Raw genomic sequence first — 17,180 nt, 5'->3', positions numbered from 1 at the left:
GAATTTTCATGTTGGTGCATCCTTAATCTCTAATCATGCTCCTAACCATATCCAAGCCCTAAAATCAAAGAGAGAGAGAGAGAGAGAGAGAGAGAGAGAGAGAAAACAAATTAGCGGTCGATAATGTTTTGAAACCTCATACCCTAAAATCTGATTGGTTAATTTGAATCTTATTTCTGTGCTGACCCAGGAAGATGCACTTCTTGTTTAAATCATGTTGTTAAAGCTTATATCAGTATCATTATAGGTGCCTGTACTGTAACAAAGACTTTTTGTGCTCACGTAATTGCAGACATTCAGTCTGTAGTCTGTTTTCCATTTTATTTCTTTTGTTGCTCCTGAAAAACTAATTTGGGGGATGCTATACATGATTCCCATTGACCTAATTGTGACGTGTTGCAGACTTTTCAGGAATGCCTGTGTAGGGGAAACTGTCTAACATGATTGCACATCTTAATCTGATGTAATGTATCTTTGATGAAAAATCTATTCAAACCAGACAGGGTAGGAAGCAATAGCTTATTATGTGAGAGATGAAGAAGGTGATGGCTAGACATCAAAATCAATACGCCACTGACATTTTAAACCAGTCAAGTGTACCACACACTGTCTGTCTCTAGGAAACCTTGATGCTTTATTTATGAATCTTTAATATTTGTCTCGCGTAATTAAGTGTGCAAAGACAAATCACACTTATGATTTTATGTTATTTATCTGCGTTGAAGCTAGCCATAAGGTTCTTCTGCGATTAAAAAGTGTTTACATCATCTCTGTTCAAAGTTTAGGTATTATGCATTACCTAGGGTTTAAGCATTCTATAATTTTTGTAGATAATTATCATACACTAGGGTTGGTGTCAAAAGGTCCATGGTATAATACCAGTATTTTGCACTTTTCAGTACCTTATGACAATGTTCTGCTACCTGAAAGCAAAATGATCTATTAGTGTGCATCAATGGATGATTTTAGAATGAAAATTTGATTGATTATGAAATGTAATAATCGATTATTATTTCTATAATATCCAGCATGTTACAAAGGCTAGCCTAACGTTGATTGCATGCACATTCTTAAAACAAAATGCTGAGCATGCATGGCCGAGGAATAAAGGGTGCATTTAAGAAAGGTTATACTGCCAAATTCAGCTTTTTGTGCCATTATTCATGTTTGCGTGTGTCAATTTGAGTAATAAGTTAATAGTTATTGCTAAATTATTATGTATAATGTTGGTAACACTTTACAATAAGGTCTCATTTGTTAAGATTAGTTAATGTATTACATGTATTTAACATGAACTAACAATAAGCAATTATATTAATCTTTATAATTAAAGTGGTCATGAGCTACGTTGTTTTATTGTTTTAGAATGTTTCCTGGGGTGCACTTATAATGTTAGTATGCTTTTTACATCAAAAATTTAGAAATAAAAGGCATTTTTCCTACCATGATTTTAGCCCTCTTATTTGAACGCTCTGTTTTAAGGGGCGTGTCTGCTGTAAGACTTCAGTGTAAACGCCCACTGCTGTGATTGGCTAATATCATTGCCAATGAAATAGCTAAGTATTACTCTCTCGAAAACTTTTAGCACATTTTTACTATTACAGCTCTCAAGGTTAACTAATTGTGAAAAGTATTGATTATAGCATTATATTTAGATTGTGACATGAAAGGTTGCAGTGATGAACATTGTAGACGATCACAGACATGTTCAGCGCATGAAAGCAGTGATCTCGTCATTGCAGTGATCAACTCAATTCGGCACACTAACGAATGCTTTCATCATAGCTATCAGTGCAAACTCGATGTAACTAAGAGATTCAAATAAAACGGGTGTATTGGCGCGAGTCCAGAACTGATTAACTTGCGGTGTTTGATTGACAGCTCCAGCGATTGTAAAGGGAGCGTTTGATCGCTTTCTATATATAATTTAATCCAGTTTAAATAACAGATTATTTTCATCCTACTAAGACAAACAACATGAAGTTTACAGTTTAGTCACTGTTTTGATTTACTGACACATAGACAAAGAACATATGACTGTACATGAATCATTACAAATCAGATCAGGGATTAGAATGAACACAGTTGCATGTTGTTGCATTACTGTCGAAACCTATATCTAAAATAAAAAAATTGTGTGTTTGCAAAGCCTGCGCCGAAATGCGATTGATTTACCAAAGAATCCACAGTGAAATGTACGGAATACAAATAAATAAAGCTCAACTGAGACATTCACATTGTTGAAAATAAGTAACCATATTCCTAGCATTAGAATCCTTTGAAAAGTAATGCTATTTTTAGTCATGTGTCGCTCTTCTCTCCTCCTCATCTCACTAACACGCCAGTGGGCGGGGCTAACTTTGCATTGAAGAAGCAAGTGATGTCTTCTGCGGAGGCGGCGTTTCACCTGTCATAGATTCCGGGACAAGTCGTTCGCTGGGCCTGGTGTCAATAAAAGCTTTTATTGGACACGGAAGTTTTCAGTTCTGTACGATGACCTCTTATATATAAAAAGCTCAAGGAAAAGTTGATTTCTCAGTTCATGACCCCTTTAATGTTAGTTAATAAGTTGTTCATTGTTTGTTCATGTTAGTTCACAGTGCATTAACTAATGTTAACAAATACAGTTGATTTTAATAATGTAATAGTAAATGTTGAAATTAATATCAACTAAGATTAATAAATGCTGTAGAAGTATTGTTCATTCTTAGTTTAATTTAACTAAAGTAGTTAATTAATGTTAACTAATGAAACCTTATTGTAAAGTTTTGCCATAATGTTTATGCACTGGAATATTCAAAGAAATGATTTGGAATCATTTGAAAAATATGCACGTTTTGATGGTAATTTGTAATTGGTTGTTAATTCTGTGACTTTTTTGCATTTTAAAGATATACTTTATCTGCAAAAACATTTGATTTCAAATTTTTGTGTTTTTTATGCAAATCTATCATGCATATTCAACACTCTTTGTACCATCAGTTTGTATTGTGATACTGAAGCCAACCCTAGTGTACATATTGAATCATTTTGCTGCATGTCGTTGGATATGTTAGTTGTCTGGTAGTTATTTACGAACTCTGGGCTTGTAAACTTAAGATCCCGTCTTGCTACAGTAGCAATGTTTTCCCCATGTAAAAAAAAGCATTAGCAAACTAGGAGAGTTTTTTTTTTTTTTTCTTTTTACTTGCCTGGAGGACAACCAGACGAGAGGACAATTTGCGTCCGCGGCTGTAATTGCACCGGTAACAATAGCACAGCACCTCGCGGCCCAGCCAGAGCAGATGGGGCGAAGACGGCGAGTGCCGATGACCTCGTTCCTTTGGGGGGAGTGGCTGTGGTTGTTTTTATGTGCAACAACAGGGTTCCCCATGACTGATGCAAATCTGCTCCTGATTCCAGCGGCTGTAGTGTATTATTAGCTTTTTCTCATGCACGGCAACAGACCTCCGCCTTATTATGAGAGCGTGCATGTCTGCCGCAAGCTCATGCTTCGTTTAATACATTTACCCTTCATATGCATGCACAAAAACAAGCCGTTCGACCAGCCTACCCCCCCCAAATCATCATTCAACGGCACGCTCTCTAGACGCCCATCGCCTTGAAGAATTCAAACAGAAGGTGCCAAAAAATTCAGCTGTTGCTGTAGCACCTTTGAGTTTGTCATTACCGCCGCAAAACGTCTTGCTGTTCGAGCTGATGTCATTCATCCACAGGCTAGGCTGACCTCGTGCTGCACTTTACAGATTTTTTTTTTTGTGCGTTAGAGGCCGGGGGTCCAGAGGAAGTGAGATTAAAGAGCTTTGTGTGTTTCGTCAAGCTCCGAGAACCTGGTAATGAGTCAACATTTCACCTCCAGGATGAACTGGGAGACTAGGTTGGGTACTCAATGACATCATCGTTCGGCCGATTGATATGTTGCAGATGTTCGTTTGCGCAATTGATTTTTCAATAACAGAGTTGCTAACCCTTCATGATGTAGTTGTTTTTACTGAATCTTAAATATTTTATTATTTGTTTTGTTTTGTTTGCCAGATTAAAGAGCTTTGTGTGTTCCGTTGAGCTCCGAGAGCCCGGTAATGAGTCAATAGTTCACCTCCGGGATGAACCGGGGGACTAGGTTGGGTGCTTGGTGACATCATCAGTTCGGCCGATTGATATGTTGCAGATGTTAGTTAACGCAATTGATTTTTGAATAACTCTTCTGACATTTTCTTGAGGTGAAGTGACATTCAGTGATTTTCTTGTGTTTTTCTCCTTTGTGTCAGTGGACAGCCATTAAATTCCGCTGAAATAATGCTTTTCAGAGACGCTCAGAGGGTAAATGGTGCCTCTTTCGGGAGAGAGCACATCTAAAGTGATAAAGCACTGACAGTGAGGTAGATTGCAGGATGATGTCATGTCTCACCGGTCTGTGCGCGTCAGCCCCTGGTCTGAACCCCATGGGCTCACTTTCGCAGCCTCTGTTTGGGTGGCTCTTCTCTGTCTGATCTATTAGCTGGCACTTCTCTGTCTCAGATGCTGTGATTTGATGACAGCTGGAGAAAGCTTTCGTTATGCCTTCAGGATATTTGTTTGCTTGTGTAGATGTATTTGATTTTTTTATATATATATATATATATATATATATATATATATATATATATATATATATATATATATATATATATATATATATATATATATATATATATATATATATATATATATATAATATTTTATTTTATTTTATTTTTTTATTTTTTATTTTTTTTTATTATTATTATTTTTTTTTCACTGTAACAGAATAGCTAACCCAATCATGATAGAGTTGTTTTACTGAATCTTTATTATTTTGTATTCATTTTATGACATTCATTTTTAAAATGTTATTTTTGTTTTATGTTTTAAATCACTGTAACATATTTGCTAACCGTTTAATGTAATTTTTGCTGAATCTTAAATATTTAATTTTAATTTTACATTCATTGTTTATAATACATCTGTTTAATTATTCATTGTTTTATTAACTTTATTTTTTTTTAAATCACATTTTTTATGTACCACAGTGTCTATTTTTTTTTTTTTTTACACATGACTTATTTCAGGCCAGAACATGAACACAAAAACAATCTTATAAATAATAACTAATTATGCTTTGTTGTTTTTTGTTTCATCTCGTAGCCCAAGCAGATTGGCGATGATTTCTGCGGCCTGGTTCTGAACCAGCCTCTCGGAGGACTGAGGGTCATTGAAGGCACTCCTCTGTTTGACGACCGCACTGACGGTATGGCGTCCGTGGCCGCGTACACGTACGGAGATCATTCGGTGGTGTTCGTGGGGACTCGCAGTGGCCACCTCAAGAAGGTAAGAAATAACCATTCTGTGTTTCACCGCTGACTTTTACAGAGGTATCGTCTCCACCTGGGCTTTTGGTGGCTTTTTGGTGTTGGTTGATTGGGAATATAGTGATGGATGGTCATGTTGATAAGGTTAAAATGTATTTGAAGTGCACTGACTAATCAGTTACAAATTCTTCAAACCTTTTAGTGATGACATGCTACATTGGAAGGTCAAAGTCAACAGTGTGTGCAACCCATGAGTCTTCTGTAAAGTGGCATATCTTAGAGTGAAACTGGATACTCAGCGAGAACTTGACTTGTTTTTATCCATAGGGAATTGATGGATTTGTGATTTCTATGACATGCTGTTGGATTTGAGCTAGTAAGATGGACTGGTGACATCAGCAGAGAAGGAAACGTTTTTTTTTAAAAGTTGAAAATAATGTACATCTTATGAACGTGAATGTGAATTAAAAAGCTAAATGGGGCAGTTTTGATTTTATTTTGACTTAAATACTAGAGATAATTTTTGACTAGCTTTTTCACAGTTTGGAGAGGCAGCATCCATCCATCCATCCATCCATCCATCCATCCATCCATCCATCCATCCATCCATCCATCCATCCATCCATCCATCCATCCATCCATCCATCCATCCATCCATCCATCCATCCATCCATCCATCCATCCATCCATCCATCCATCCATCCATCCATCCATCCATCACTCATTTTCCACAGAATAGATACATGATATCAGCTGTGCTTTCTCTCTCTCTCATCTCTCTGAGTTGACACACAAACCCACCTCCCCTCACTCACTCTTTTCAATTTCTCCGGATGAATATTGTCGGTGTTACAGGGCTTGAATTTCGGCATGGAATTGCGCGTATTGCTCTTTATTTTACTAATTTCCACAGATTTTGTGCTCACACCCAAAGTGTGCACACATAAAGCAGCCTCTCAGTACTAAATTGAGTTATTTTTCGCTGCTTATAGCATTTAAACAGTCAAATACACAAAATAATTTCAAAATGTCGGTCTTGGCGAGTTTTCACATAAACACAGTCAGTTATGTTTTAAAGGGGAGGTATAATGCCACTTTTACAAGATGTAAAATAAGTCTCTGATGTCCCCAGAGTGTGTATGTGAAGTTTTCGCTCAAAATACCCTACAGATAATTTTTTATAACAAGTTAAATTTGTCACTTTTTGAAGGTGAACAAAAACACTCCGTTTTTGTGTGTCCCTTTAAATGCAAATGAGCTGCTGCTCTCAAAAGGGGGCAGAGTTTCAAGAGTTTGTGTTAGCACTTAGCAGCGCCTCACATTACCTCACGCAGACAGTCGGACAATGATGGAGAGACCCAAAAAGTGACAACATTTTTAATGCAACAGGACGTTTCTGAATGGTTATTTGATTAATTTATGTAGCTGATGTGGAGTTAACTATCTTAAAGTCATTGATTAGCATATTCTGTCATGATGATCTATAAATCGCTCATGTGGGAACTTGTAATACGATTACAGAGAATAAATGCTGCATGAAGATATAACAGGTATAGTTTAGTTTAATTATGGTTATAACATCTTGCTTTAATGACATGCTATTGCATTTGTGTTACATACTGTATTGCAGTAACATGGGCTCACCCCTTTGTTACATGCGCTCGGGGGCAGGGTTTATGTAAATTCTAGGGTTTGTGATGTCACCAACCCATGAAGAAGCTCGTTGTAGTCCCTACCAGCCGTTTGTTGTAGTCCTTAAATAGAGAATTCTTTAAAAGAAAATATTTCCGTTTGCATTGAACGTTCAGCGCTGTAACTTTGCAGATGCTGTTTATGCTCAAGCAGCAACATTACACACTAACTAAAGTTAAAAAAGTGAAATCGCAATGAACCACCCCTTTAAGTGAACGTAAACAGTTGAGAACGAAAATGCATGTGTAACAGTATAATGGATCCGTGCGTCAGGTCTTAAAGGTGCCCTAGAATCAAAATTTGAATTTACCTCGGCATAGTTGAATAACAAGAGTGCAGTACGTGGAAAAGACATACATTGAGTTTCAAACCCCATTGCTTCCTCCTTCTTATGTAAATCTAATTTGTTTAAAAGACTTCCGGAAAACACGCGGATCTCAACATAACACCGACTGTTACGTAACAGTCGGGATCATTAATATGTATGACCCCAATATTTGCATATATGCCAGCCCATGTTCAAGGCATTAGACAAGGAAAGGCAGTATTAAAGTCTGGATCTGTGCACAGACTAGGTAAGCAAGCAAGGATAATAGCGAAAAAATGGCAGATGGAGCAATTAATAACTGACATGATTCATGATAGCATGATATTTTTGTGATATTTGTAAATGTTTCATTAGCATGTTGCTAATGTACTGTTAAATGTGGTTAAAGTTACCATCGTTTCTTACTGTATTCACGGAGACAAGAGCCGTCGCTATTTTCATTTTTAAACACGTGCAGTCTGTATAATTCATAAACACAACTTCATTCTTTATAAATCTCTCCAACAGTGTAGCATTAGTCATTAGCCACGGAGCACTATCAAACTCATTCAAAATCAAACGTAAACATCAAAATAAATACTTTACTCACATAATTCGAAGCATGCATACAGCATGCATGACGAACATCTTGTAAAGATCCATTTGAGGGTTATATTAGCTGTGTGAACTTTGTAAATGCGCTGTAATATAGTCGAGAGCTCGTGTGGCAGGGAGCAAGCGAATTAAAGGGGCGGCGCGCTGCCAAAATCAGTGTATAGTTAATGTACAGACACATTCAGGAGACACCTTAGACTTATATTACATCTTGTGAAAAAGCATTCTTGGGCACCTTTAAAGTGACAGCAGCCTAATATACCTGCTGCCAAATTATGAGATAATATTAAAAATATCTATATGCCAGTTTTTCCCCATGGAAAATGTCAAAATTTTGGCCAGTGAAAATGCTGAGTGGCTAGTCTCTTTGGAAATCCTCTAGCCCCAGTGGCTGGTGAGCAAAAAAGTTAATGTCAACATGGAAATAATGTCATATGGAAAAAAAAAAATACAATGGGGCCCATCAACTGTTTGTTTCCCGACATTCTTCAAAATATCTTTATTTGTGTTCAGCAGGAGAAAGAAATTCATACAGGTTTGGAACAACTTTAGGGTAAATAAATGATTTTGGGTGAACTATCCCTTTAAGATAAAATAGTACATTTTTTACCACGCATTTCAAGACCTTCTGTTCCATTGCGTTGTGCACCTTCTAGTTGTTTTTGAACACAGAATATATCTTTCTTAAACACCTCCTAGAAAACATGTCAGATCGGGGTCAGATGAACCTCAAACGAGTCTAATTGTATATTATCTTTAATTACTGCAATCTAAAGAAAGGACCTTTCCTCCTCATTCCAACACGTACACAATCCTCCAACAAAGCCATAATAAAAGCACCACCTTGTGACTCACTCGTCCAACAGCTGGGGATGTTTAAAGAATAATATGCCCACTGGTGAGTTTATGATGGTTCTCCACAGAAGTTACTAACTTTTTTTTTTTTTTTTTCCCCTCAAACAACAGCTTGACTCGTTCATAGCTAGCATTTCAGCCCATATATGCACACTGAACCTCGGGGGAGCCAAAGCGAGAGGGTGGAGTCGTTTTTTTAGGCCGGTCGTAAATAGTTCAAGCTGTGTATGAAAAGAGAGAGAAAGCGAGACCCGGTCGGCATTAAAGTTTAACATTACTCAGCAGCCAACCGGCCTGATACGTGCCCTATATTAGGTCATCGAGAGGAACTTTTATTTGCAACTGCTTTAAGTTCCAGTTCATTGAGAGTATTAAAGGAATTAGATTAGATGTGAGGCCGATGAAATCGCTCTGAGAAGCTGACTTGGCTCTTTCTCAGCAGACATCATAATTAAAATGAGGTAGATGGGGAGGAAAATATGCTACAGTTTTGTGTGCGTTCGCCATTCCAGCGCCCAGCTGGAGAATATAAATGCGATCGCATCCATTCTCCGTTCGGAATGAGGGAGCAGGGGTCAGTCCTGTGGGAGCTGTCCTGTTTCGGATTATTTACAGGAGTTTGTGTCTAAACATGTTCTGATATACCTCTCGAAACCCCGGTGCGATCTCTGCAGATCAGACTGTTTGGAAACAGGAATACATCCGGAGATTGAGTTCGAGTTCTTGGCCGGTAGTTGTGCGATTGTACGTTGTTAATAAACAGAAAACAGCGCTTGTGGTCGTGCTGATAATAAGCAGCTCTGTTTGTTGATGGAGATTATATGATGTTGCAGAGATGCTCCCTCATCCATATGGCCTTCATATTGACCGCAAATCACAATAAACAGAGATGTGGGGAAATCGTAATGTTTGTATTTTCTCGCAAACATTCTGTCAGGATGAAATGCTAAACGGTTTGTGTACGAGACTCTATCAGAGGCTGGTTGTTGTTTCATATATGTTCTGTTTGTTCCTCCGTGGAGTAGCTGTAGAGGAAGTGTGGATGGATTTAGCTAATGTTGCAGGGAAAACTCAAATTTTCTCATCAGAATCAACTGAACACACCTGGAAGCTTATTATTGCATTTTCTGTGTGCTTGCAAGTAATCAATAGAATAGATTTCATATCAGGAGCTAAAAGTATACATTTTACAGCTTGATGTTCAGCCAGTTTAATGTTTAACCATTAGCAAAAAGGCTTAAAAATGTAGAGCAAAAACTTGATATATTAGCCAAAATTGTCACCAAAACAAGATCTTGTATTAAAATGTATTTTATTAATTATAATATATATTTAAAATTTTTTAATAATTTTTCTCTAAATTATTTTAGAGTAGTGACGCCAGTATTTTTGTGAAAACTATTAGCTAGTACAGTTTGGGATCTCTAAAATGTTTTTGAAAGAAGTCTTTTATCACCAGACCTGCATTTATTTGATCTAAAGTACTGTCATTTTGTAGAAATATTATTTCAATTTCAAATAACTGTTTTCTGTTTTAATATATTATAAAATGTAATTTATTCCTGTGATGCAAAGCTGAATTTTCAGCATCATTACTCCAGTCTTCAGTGTCACATGATCCTTCAGCAATGATTCTAATATGCAGATTTGCTGTTTGAGAAACATTTCTTATTTTTAACAATGTTGAAAATAGTTGTGCTGCATAATATTTTTATGGAAACCGTGATACTTTTTTTCCAGGATTCTTTGATAAATAGAAAGCTGAAAAGAACAGCATTTACTTGAAATAGAAAACTTTTAATTGTTTTTATTGTCACTTTTGATCAATGTAATACAAGTATTAATTCATTAAAAATAAATAAATAAAATCTTACTGACCCAAACTTCAGTCTGATTCACGAGCTAATGGCTCTTATGAACTGGTTCTTTTGATGAATTATTCAAAAAGACTGTAAATAGGTCATTAAGGAATAAGGTTTTTAAAAATGTAAAAAAACCTAATGGAGATATAATTAATTTTAAAGTTTTATTAAGTGTTAACAATGAGATTATGTGTTTTTTATCATTATTTACAAGATGGACAAAATTTGTCACAAAAAAAGTCATTCGGTTTAACCAAAATTTCAGTTTTACCAAATTACACTTTTGGTTGTACCGAATGACGATATTTTCAAACAATATTTTCAAACAATCAGCCCAAATAAATAATCATTGAAGAAATTCGTCAGGATGTGTGAATATTTTGATATTGTTTATAGAGCTAAAATGTACATTTTCATAAAATTTACAATTCATTTTTGCCTATCACAAAATTCTAGTAACCACTCGTTTCAAAAACGCCATTGTGTTTGAACATCCTGGCTCGGCACAAGAAAGAAATGTGTTTTTCTGACATTTCTAATCTTTCATTGGCATATGAGTAGATGATTACATATAACTCATTTAGCCGCAAAAAGCGTTATTTATCTCTCTAAACGGTCTACGAAAGGCCTGTTGTGGTGATTGTGTACAGTGATTTTCAGAGTGTTGGCCTACCTGCTATAATGTGGTGTAGAGAATACAGGAGGAGGCTGGGTAATTGCTCTATATCTCCCCTCGCAATGGCTTGTTTGTTTTGGCAAGAGAAAAGAGACGGCAAGCCGCTTTTCTCAAGCTGTACGGAAATCACCCATGAGTCTTTAGTGCTTCCTGTCTCTAGTTGGCTGCTAGTTGAGTCAGTCGGGATGTCGTCAAAATACTGGAGAGTTTTGTTACATTCGAGTTTCTCTGAATCGCCCTGCCTACAAAAAAAGAGCCCTTTTTTAGCATAGCTTTAATTGGCTATTACATTTGCTCATACTTGGTAATGTAAAACTTTATCTCTTTAAAGTTCCCAGACCTGAATGCTACTTCAAATTGTGTGTCTTATTGTTGTGGTCGTACAGTTTTCAGCTGAAGAAGGTGTAAAAATATCCTATAATCTTACAATGAGGGACCTGAGGCATACAGACCACAATACACAAATTAGAATTTCTAATCTAATATATACTGTATCATCCATTTTTAGGTCAAATTCGTCAGTATGTTCAGTTTATTAACACAAACTCTCAATTCTGAACTTCTTTCTACTAATATTTAATCATTAAAAAAGGAAACTCATGCAGGGGCATTTGTTAATTTTCACAGTCATTTTTTTTTTTTTTTTTTTTCTTCAAGCCCCCCTTAAAGGGATAGTTCATAATTAATGGGCACCATTGACTTCCATAGGATTTTCTTTTCCATACTATGGAAGTCAATGGGCCCATCAACTGTTTAGTTACCAATATTCTTCCAAATATCATCTTTTGTGTTCAGAAGAATAAAGAAATTTATAAATGAGTATATTATGACAGAATTTTCATTTTTGGGTGAACTATCCCTTTCCCTTTCCCATTTCTGACTCTTGTTATACATAACAGCAAATCTCACTCATTGTAAAGTTCTAGTTTTACGTCCCATCGGTATGAAACACTGCACAGCATTTGTGCCTGTGGCTTTCAGTTTCAGTAATCCATGTCTGGTCTAGCAGGAATTCTCTTCCTCCTGTTGTACTTTTACAAGCAAGCATTTAAACCGGTATCCTGGCACCATTTCCGTCCGACCGAGATATTTAGCGGCAAGTGCAAAAGCAAATGAAAATAAATACAGCCAGCTATTTTCCCCTGCACCTGTGCTGTTCACATGCCGGTCACAGAGCCGCGGGGCTGCCGGAGGATTCTGCAGTCTCAACCTTAGCAGAAACAGCCAGGAGATAATCTGACCACTGGGAAATAAACCCAAGGTTGTCAGGGTATTTTTTTTTTTTTTTTTTTTTTTTTTATGGAACACCTTTACCAAGCCGGCAGTGTGGATGAACGTGCGTGTGTGTGTGTCTGTATATCAGTGTGTTACGTGCACAAATGGATGTATGAGTCTGCCATTGAATCCTTAATCAGGCTCTTTTATGCTGGTTTATTGTACAGTCTATTTAGCAGCTAAAAGGATCTCAAGGTAGCTGTAGTATATCACCAAAATGGCCCATCCTGCGCTGACCTTTCGTCCACTCGACCTTGTGTTTCCTGTACTCACAAGAGGAGGAAGTTATTGGCTGTGTTAGGAATGGAATACTAGCTCAATATATACTGAATGCTGCACTGTGTGCTGCCTGCTGTTGGTTAAAAATAGTGAAACAAATGGCATTAATTCCACTGTAAACATTTCAAGTCATTGTATGCCAAATGAGCTAGGTTTGCATCTATGTATTTGTCAGAAAATTGTGACTTAAAAAAGCACAATTTTGCACAAATTAAGCAATTTATTTCATTTCGATTTTGCTTTTAAATAATTTATTTAATTTATTTACAGTTCTCTTGAACACGTGGGGTGGGAATTTAAATGTTTTATATTTGTATGCTTGAATCATAATAGTTTATGGAATATTGTGGATTTCTTGCATAAATTACGTTTGAAAAATTGATGAGAACTACTAGTGTTGTCATGTTACCTATTGTTGCTTGTAGTGGGTTATCAACATGGAAATAGAAATATTTATTTAGCATTTTTAATCATTTTGTGTACAGATGTCTTTTGGCAGTCTAAATCAAAAAGAAGATTGCAGCTAATACTTCTGGTGTTGTGCAAAATCCTGTCCCGATTCAGTGATCATAACTGAATCTTTTTCTTGTTAAACAAAAGAGCTTTCCTCAACCAGTTAGCCCTATTTTAATGTTATCTAGCTAACTGAAAGCACAAAGGGAAATTATTAACTTACCATATTTTGCATCACTAATGTATGGCAGCTTATTTCTGCCACTAAATAAAAAAATAAAAAGGTAATTGCAACTTATCTCACAATTCTGACTTTTTTTCCTCAAAATTGACATTTAAACTCGCAACTGCGAGTTATAAAGTTAGAATTGCAAGTTATAAAGTCAGGATGACTACAACTGCCAAAATATGCCATATATAAGAGCACACTGCAGAAAATATTGCATCCCACAATGCAATGTGCTTGACCTAACCTTCGATTCCTTTTTAACAAAAATATAATATGTGATGTCTTTTAAATTACGTATTTTTTAAATTACGTAAATTACTAGTATGGAAGCTTGTTTCCGCCATGCGAAGCTTTTCCGAAGCAAATTCAAGTTTTTATCATGCAATTCTGACTTTATATCTCACAATTCTGACTTTTTTCTCAGAATTGTGAGATATAAACTCACAATTGTGAGTTATAAAGTCAGAATTATGTGATATAAAGTCAAAATTGCAAGTTATAATCACACAATTCTGACTTTATAACTCGCAATTGTGAGTTTATATCTCACAACTCTGAGAAATAGTCAGAAATGTGAGATATAAAGTCGCAATTAACTTTTTTTTTTTTTTTTTTCTTGGCGGAAACAATCTTCCATACTAATGTGATATGTAATTTAAAAGACATCACATATTATATTTTTGTTAAAATTAAATGGAAGGTCAGGCCAAGCACATTGCATTGTGGGATGCAATATTTTCTGCAGTGTGCTCTTGTATGTTGCACATTTTGGCAGTTGTAGTCATCCTGGTTTTCCATGCATGCCAAATAAAGCAATAAGCCCCAAGAAGCCGTGGTTTACAGTGAATTTATAACAGTTAAGGGGCGCCGTTTACCCCCTTAGCTGTTCTAAATTCACTGTAAACCACGGCTTCTTGGGGCTTATTCATTTTAGAAAAGGGTTGTCCATAAACTATTTTAATATTTAGACGCAGTGGCACAGTAATACTGATGTAATGAGGTCACAGGTGTGTGTTTGTAGAGTAATTTACAAGGTCTTGGAACGCTGCTCAACCAAGGACCTGAACTATCCGTTTTAGATCACATATAGTAAGAGTAGTATGCTAGTACACTATTGCAAATGCAATTGAGAAATTTTTATATGAAGAAATATATCCTATTACACATGCCACCTGTGATCCGGTGTGATCACGTTTATGTTTTATAAAGATAAATATGCCATGGTGAAAATTCTCATTCTGCACCCAATCGTAGACGTATGATGCATGATTGAATTCGGCAGATTAGTGTCCCTGTGTCAGTGTTCAAATTGATTAATGCCTTTTAAAAAGCGTCAAATCCCCGTGTTTCACCGCAACCGTGTGCCGCGGCTCACGCAGTATAACGGAGGTTTTCTTATGAGCACCATCATCTGAGTCACTCTAATCCTCATAATCATGCATGAGCTGCAAGTATTTTAATTTCTTCTTCATCATCACCTGCCCTTTTTTCCCCTCAGCTTTTATATTTCGCCGTGTTAGCATCTTTGTCTTCAGAGGATGGAAACTTCAGAATGCAGCCCGACCCAAACGCATATTAAAGGTCAAAACGGTCCACTCCATCAGCCATTTTGTGCCTCATTTTTGCTGTATTCAAATCCAAGTGCGATTGGGCTGGAAATTGGAGCTAATTTAGCGGCGTAAATCAGCTCACGGCGAGCAAAAGAGCGCGGTGCGGGCGGGGAAACGGCCGGGAGGCTGATTTACGAGCAGGTTCGGCCCTCAGCCACGTTTGATCATGGCTAAATCTGTTTGCCGTAAATCCGCTGTCACGGAACAAGGAAGGGAGGGATGCGTCGTATCTCTGGCCGGGCTTCGCCGCGGGAGCGTTGACCTGCAACGCATTACAACCGCTTGATAACGAAGCCCCTTGATCAGCACTCGTCCGTATCATTAAGAGCGAGGCCAGGAGAGTGTTGGAGTTGGAGTCTTGCTCAGCTTCTTTAATTAGACGACTGATTTCTACCTGGGTAACAGATGTGTTGCTCTCCTCGGTGGAGCGGCGACAGACAGCGGCTGCTAGATGATTTCTCCAGCGCTCGTGTTGACGTGTTTGGACCATCTGAGCACTTGCTAAATTTACTGCATTTAAATTTTTGATGCAGCTTTTTAGGCCACCTTAATTGTGTTCGCTAGCATTTAGCAGATCATCAATTACTAAAAAGCTGAAGTAGGAAGATCTGAAGGGTCTACTATAAAACTGATATTTTGGCTTTTTGCAAAAAATGCCTGATTTACACACACTTGACATTGTTTTTGTAACTGTTTTAAAGCTTGTTTTGTAGAACAATAGCTTGTGATTTATTAGTAATAGAACATGTAATTATTCAGTATTATTCATATACTATTTATTTTGAATTAGCTTTTATTTTTATATTTTAAGTTTTCATTTTTATTTGTTTTATTGTTTTTATGAGCTTTTGATATTTTTATTAAATAATTCTATTTAGATTTATTCCTTTGTATTCATTTTATTAATTTTGATACTTATTTATTTTAGGGTTTTTTTTGCCATATTTTAAGTTTGTGTAAATTTTCCATCTAAAATAAAAAATAATAATAAAATCTTTCTAAATCTAAAAATAAGTTTTGGTTCTTGAAAAAAAATAAAAAAAAAAAATAATAAAATGAAATAAAATAAAATAAATAATAATAATAATAATAATAATAATAATATATAATATATATATATATATATATATATATATATATATATATAATAATATATATATATATATATATATATATATATATATATATATATATATATATATATATATATATATATATATATATATATATATATAATTTATTTATTTTATTTTATAATATTTCAAGAACCAAAACTTATTTTTATTAGATATAGTTTTAGCTAGCTATAACAACATAGATTGAAAATGTGCAGTGATTTTACTATAGTTAAGGTAACATTAAGTGTGGCTAATTATTCACCATAGTGACACAGTTACTTTTTTAATGTTGTTTATATGTCTATGTGGTGTTTTTATATGCTTTAAGACAAACCATGTGCAAATTCATAAGTCAACACCATTGCTGAGTATTTTCTCTTTAAAACTGCAGTGATCTAAAGACAGTCTCTAAAAACATGGTATGAATTTGCTTTTGTTTCAGACGTCACAAACTTCCTTGTAAACAATCGTGTCAACGTGCCGGCGGGCTTTAGCATGTCATTAACTATGGCCGCTCTGAAGCAGGGGAGTCTCAAGAGAAGCCAAGTCATATTTTTTTCTGTTGATATGAAAAATCGGGTAGATTTAGCAATATAGGGGGGATATTATGATGAACTATATGCCTTTCTTCACTGACGTTCTGAGTTCTTCAAAGTGTTTCTAAGGATACTGATTTTCAGAAGGCACTCTGACTCTGAGATAGCGAACGGGATCATGGTTTGTGTCGCATTAGCAACACATTATTAGCAGCTGTTTGATAATTCAAGCAAAAGGCTAATCTTATTAATACCGTTATGTGTCCGACATTGTAAAGAGTGATACAATTGTGCAGCGTTTACCTCAGTAAGTTGACCGAGTGGATCTCTGAGCTGGTGTAGTGAG

At 36.0% G+C, this 17,180-nt stretch overlaps 1 protein-coding gene across 2 annotated transcripts in view; it reads left to right on the top strand.

The window, feature by feature from the left end:
• The window catches only part of plxna3 (plexin A3), a 202,152-nt gene that overhangs the window by 16,714 nt on the left and 168,258 nt on the right, over nucleotides 1-17,180 (top strand). For both annotated transcript variants that reach the window (XM_048210619.1, XM_048210621.1), the window contains exon 3: nucleotides 5,164-5,346. In XM_048210619.1, the coding sequence (XP_048066576.1) occupies nucleotides 5,164-5,346 (183 nt within the window). The remainder of the gene's footprint in view (nucleotides 1-5,163; nucleotides 5,347-17,180) is intronic.

The sequence above is a fragment of the Megalobrama amblycephala genome, linkage group LG12 (assembly GCF_018812025.1).
Source record: "Megalobrama amblycephala isolate DHTTF-2021 linkage group LG12, ASM1881202v1, whole genome shotgun sequence".
Classification (NCBI taxonomy): domain Eukaryota; kingdom Metazoa; phylum Chordata; class Actinopteri; order Cypriniformes; family Xenocyprididae; genus Megalobrama; species Megalobrama amblycephala.
The sequence above is the reverse complement of the archived record's forward strand: the minus strand, read 5'-3'. Positions and strand labels throughout refer to the sequence as shown.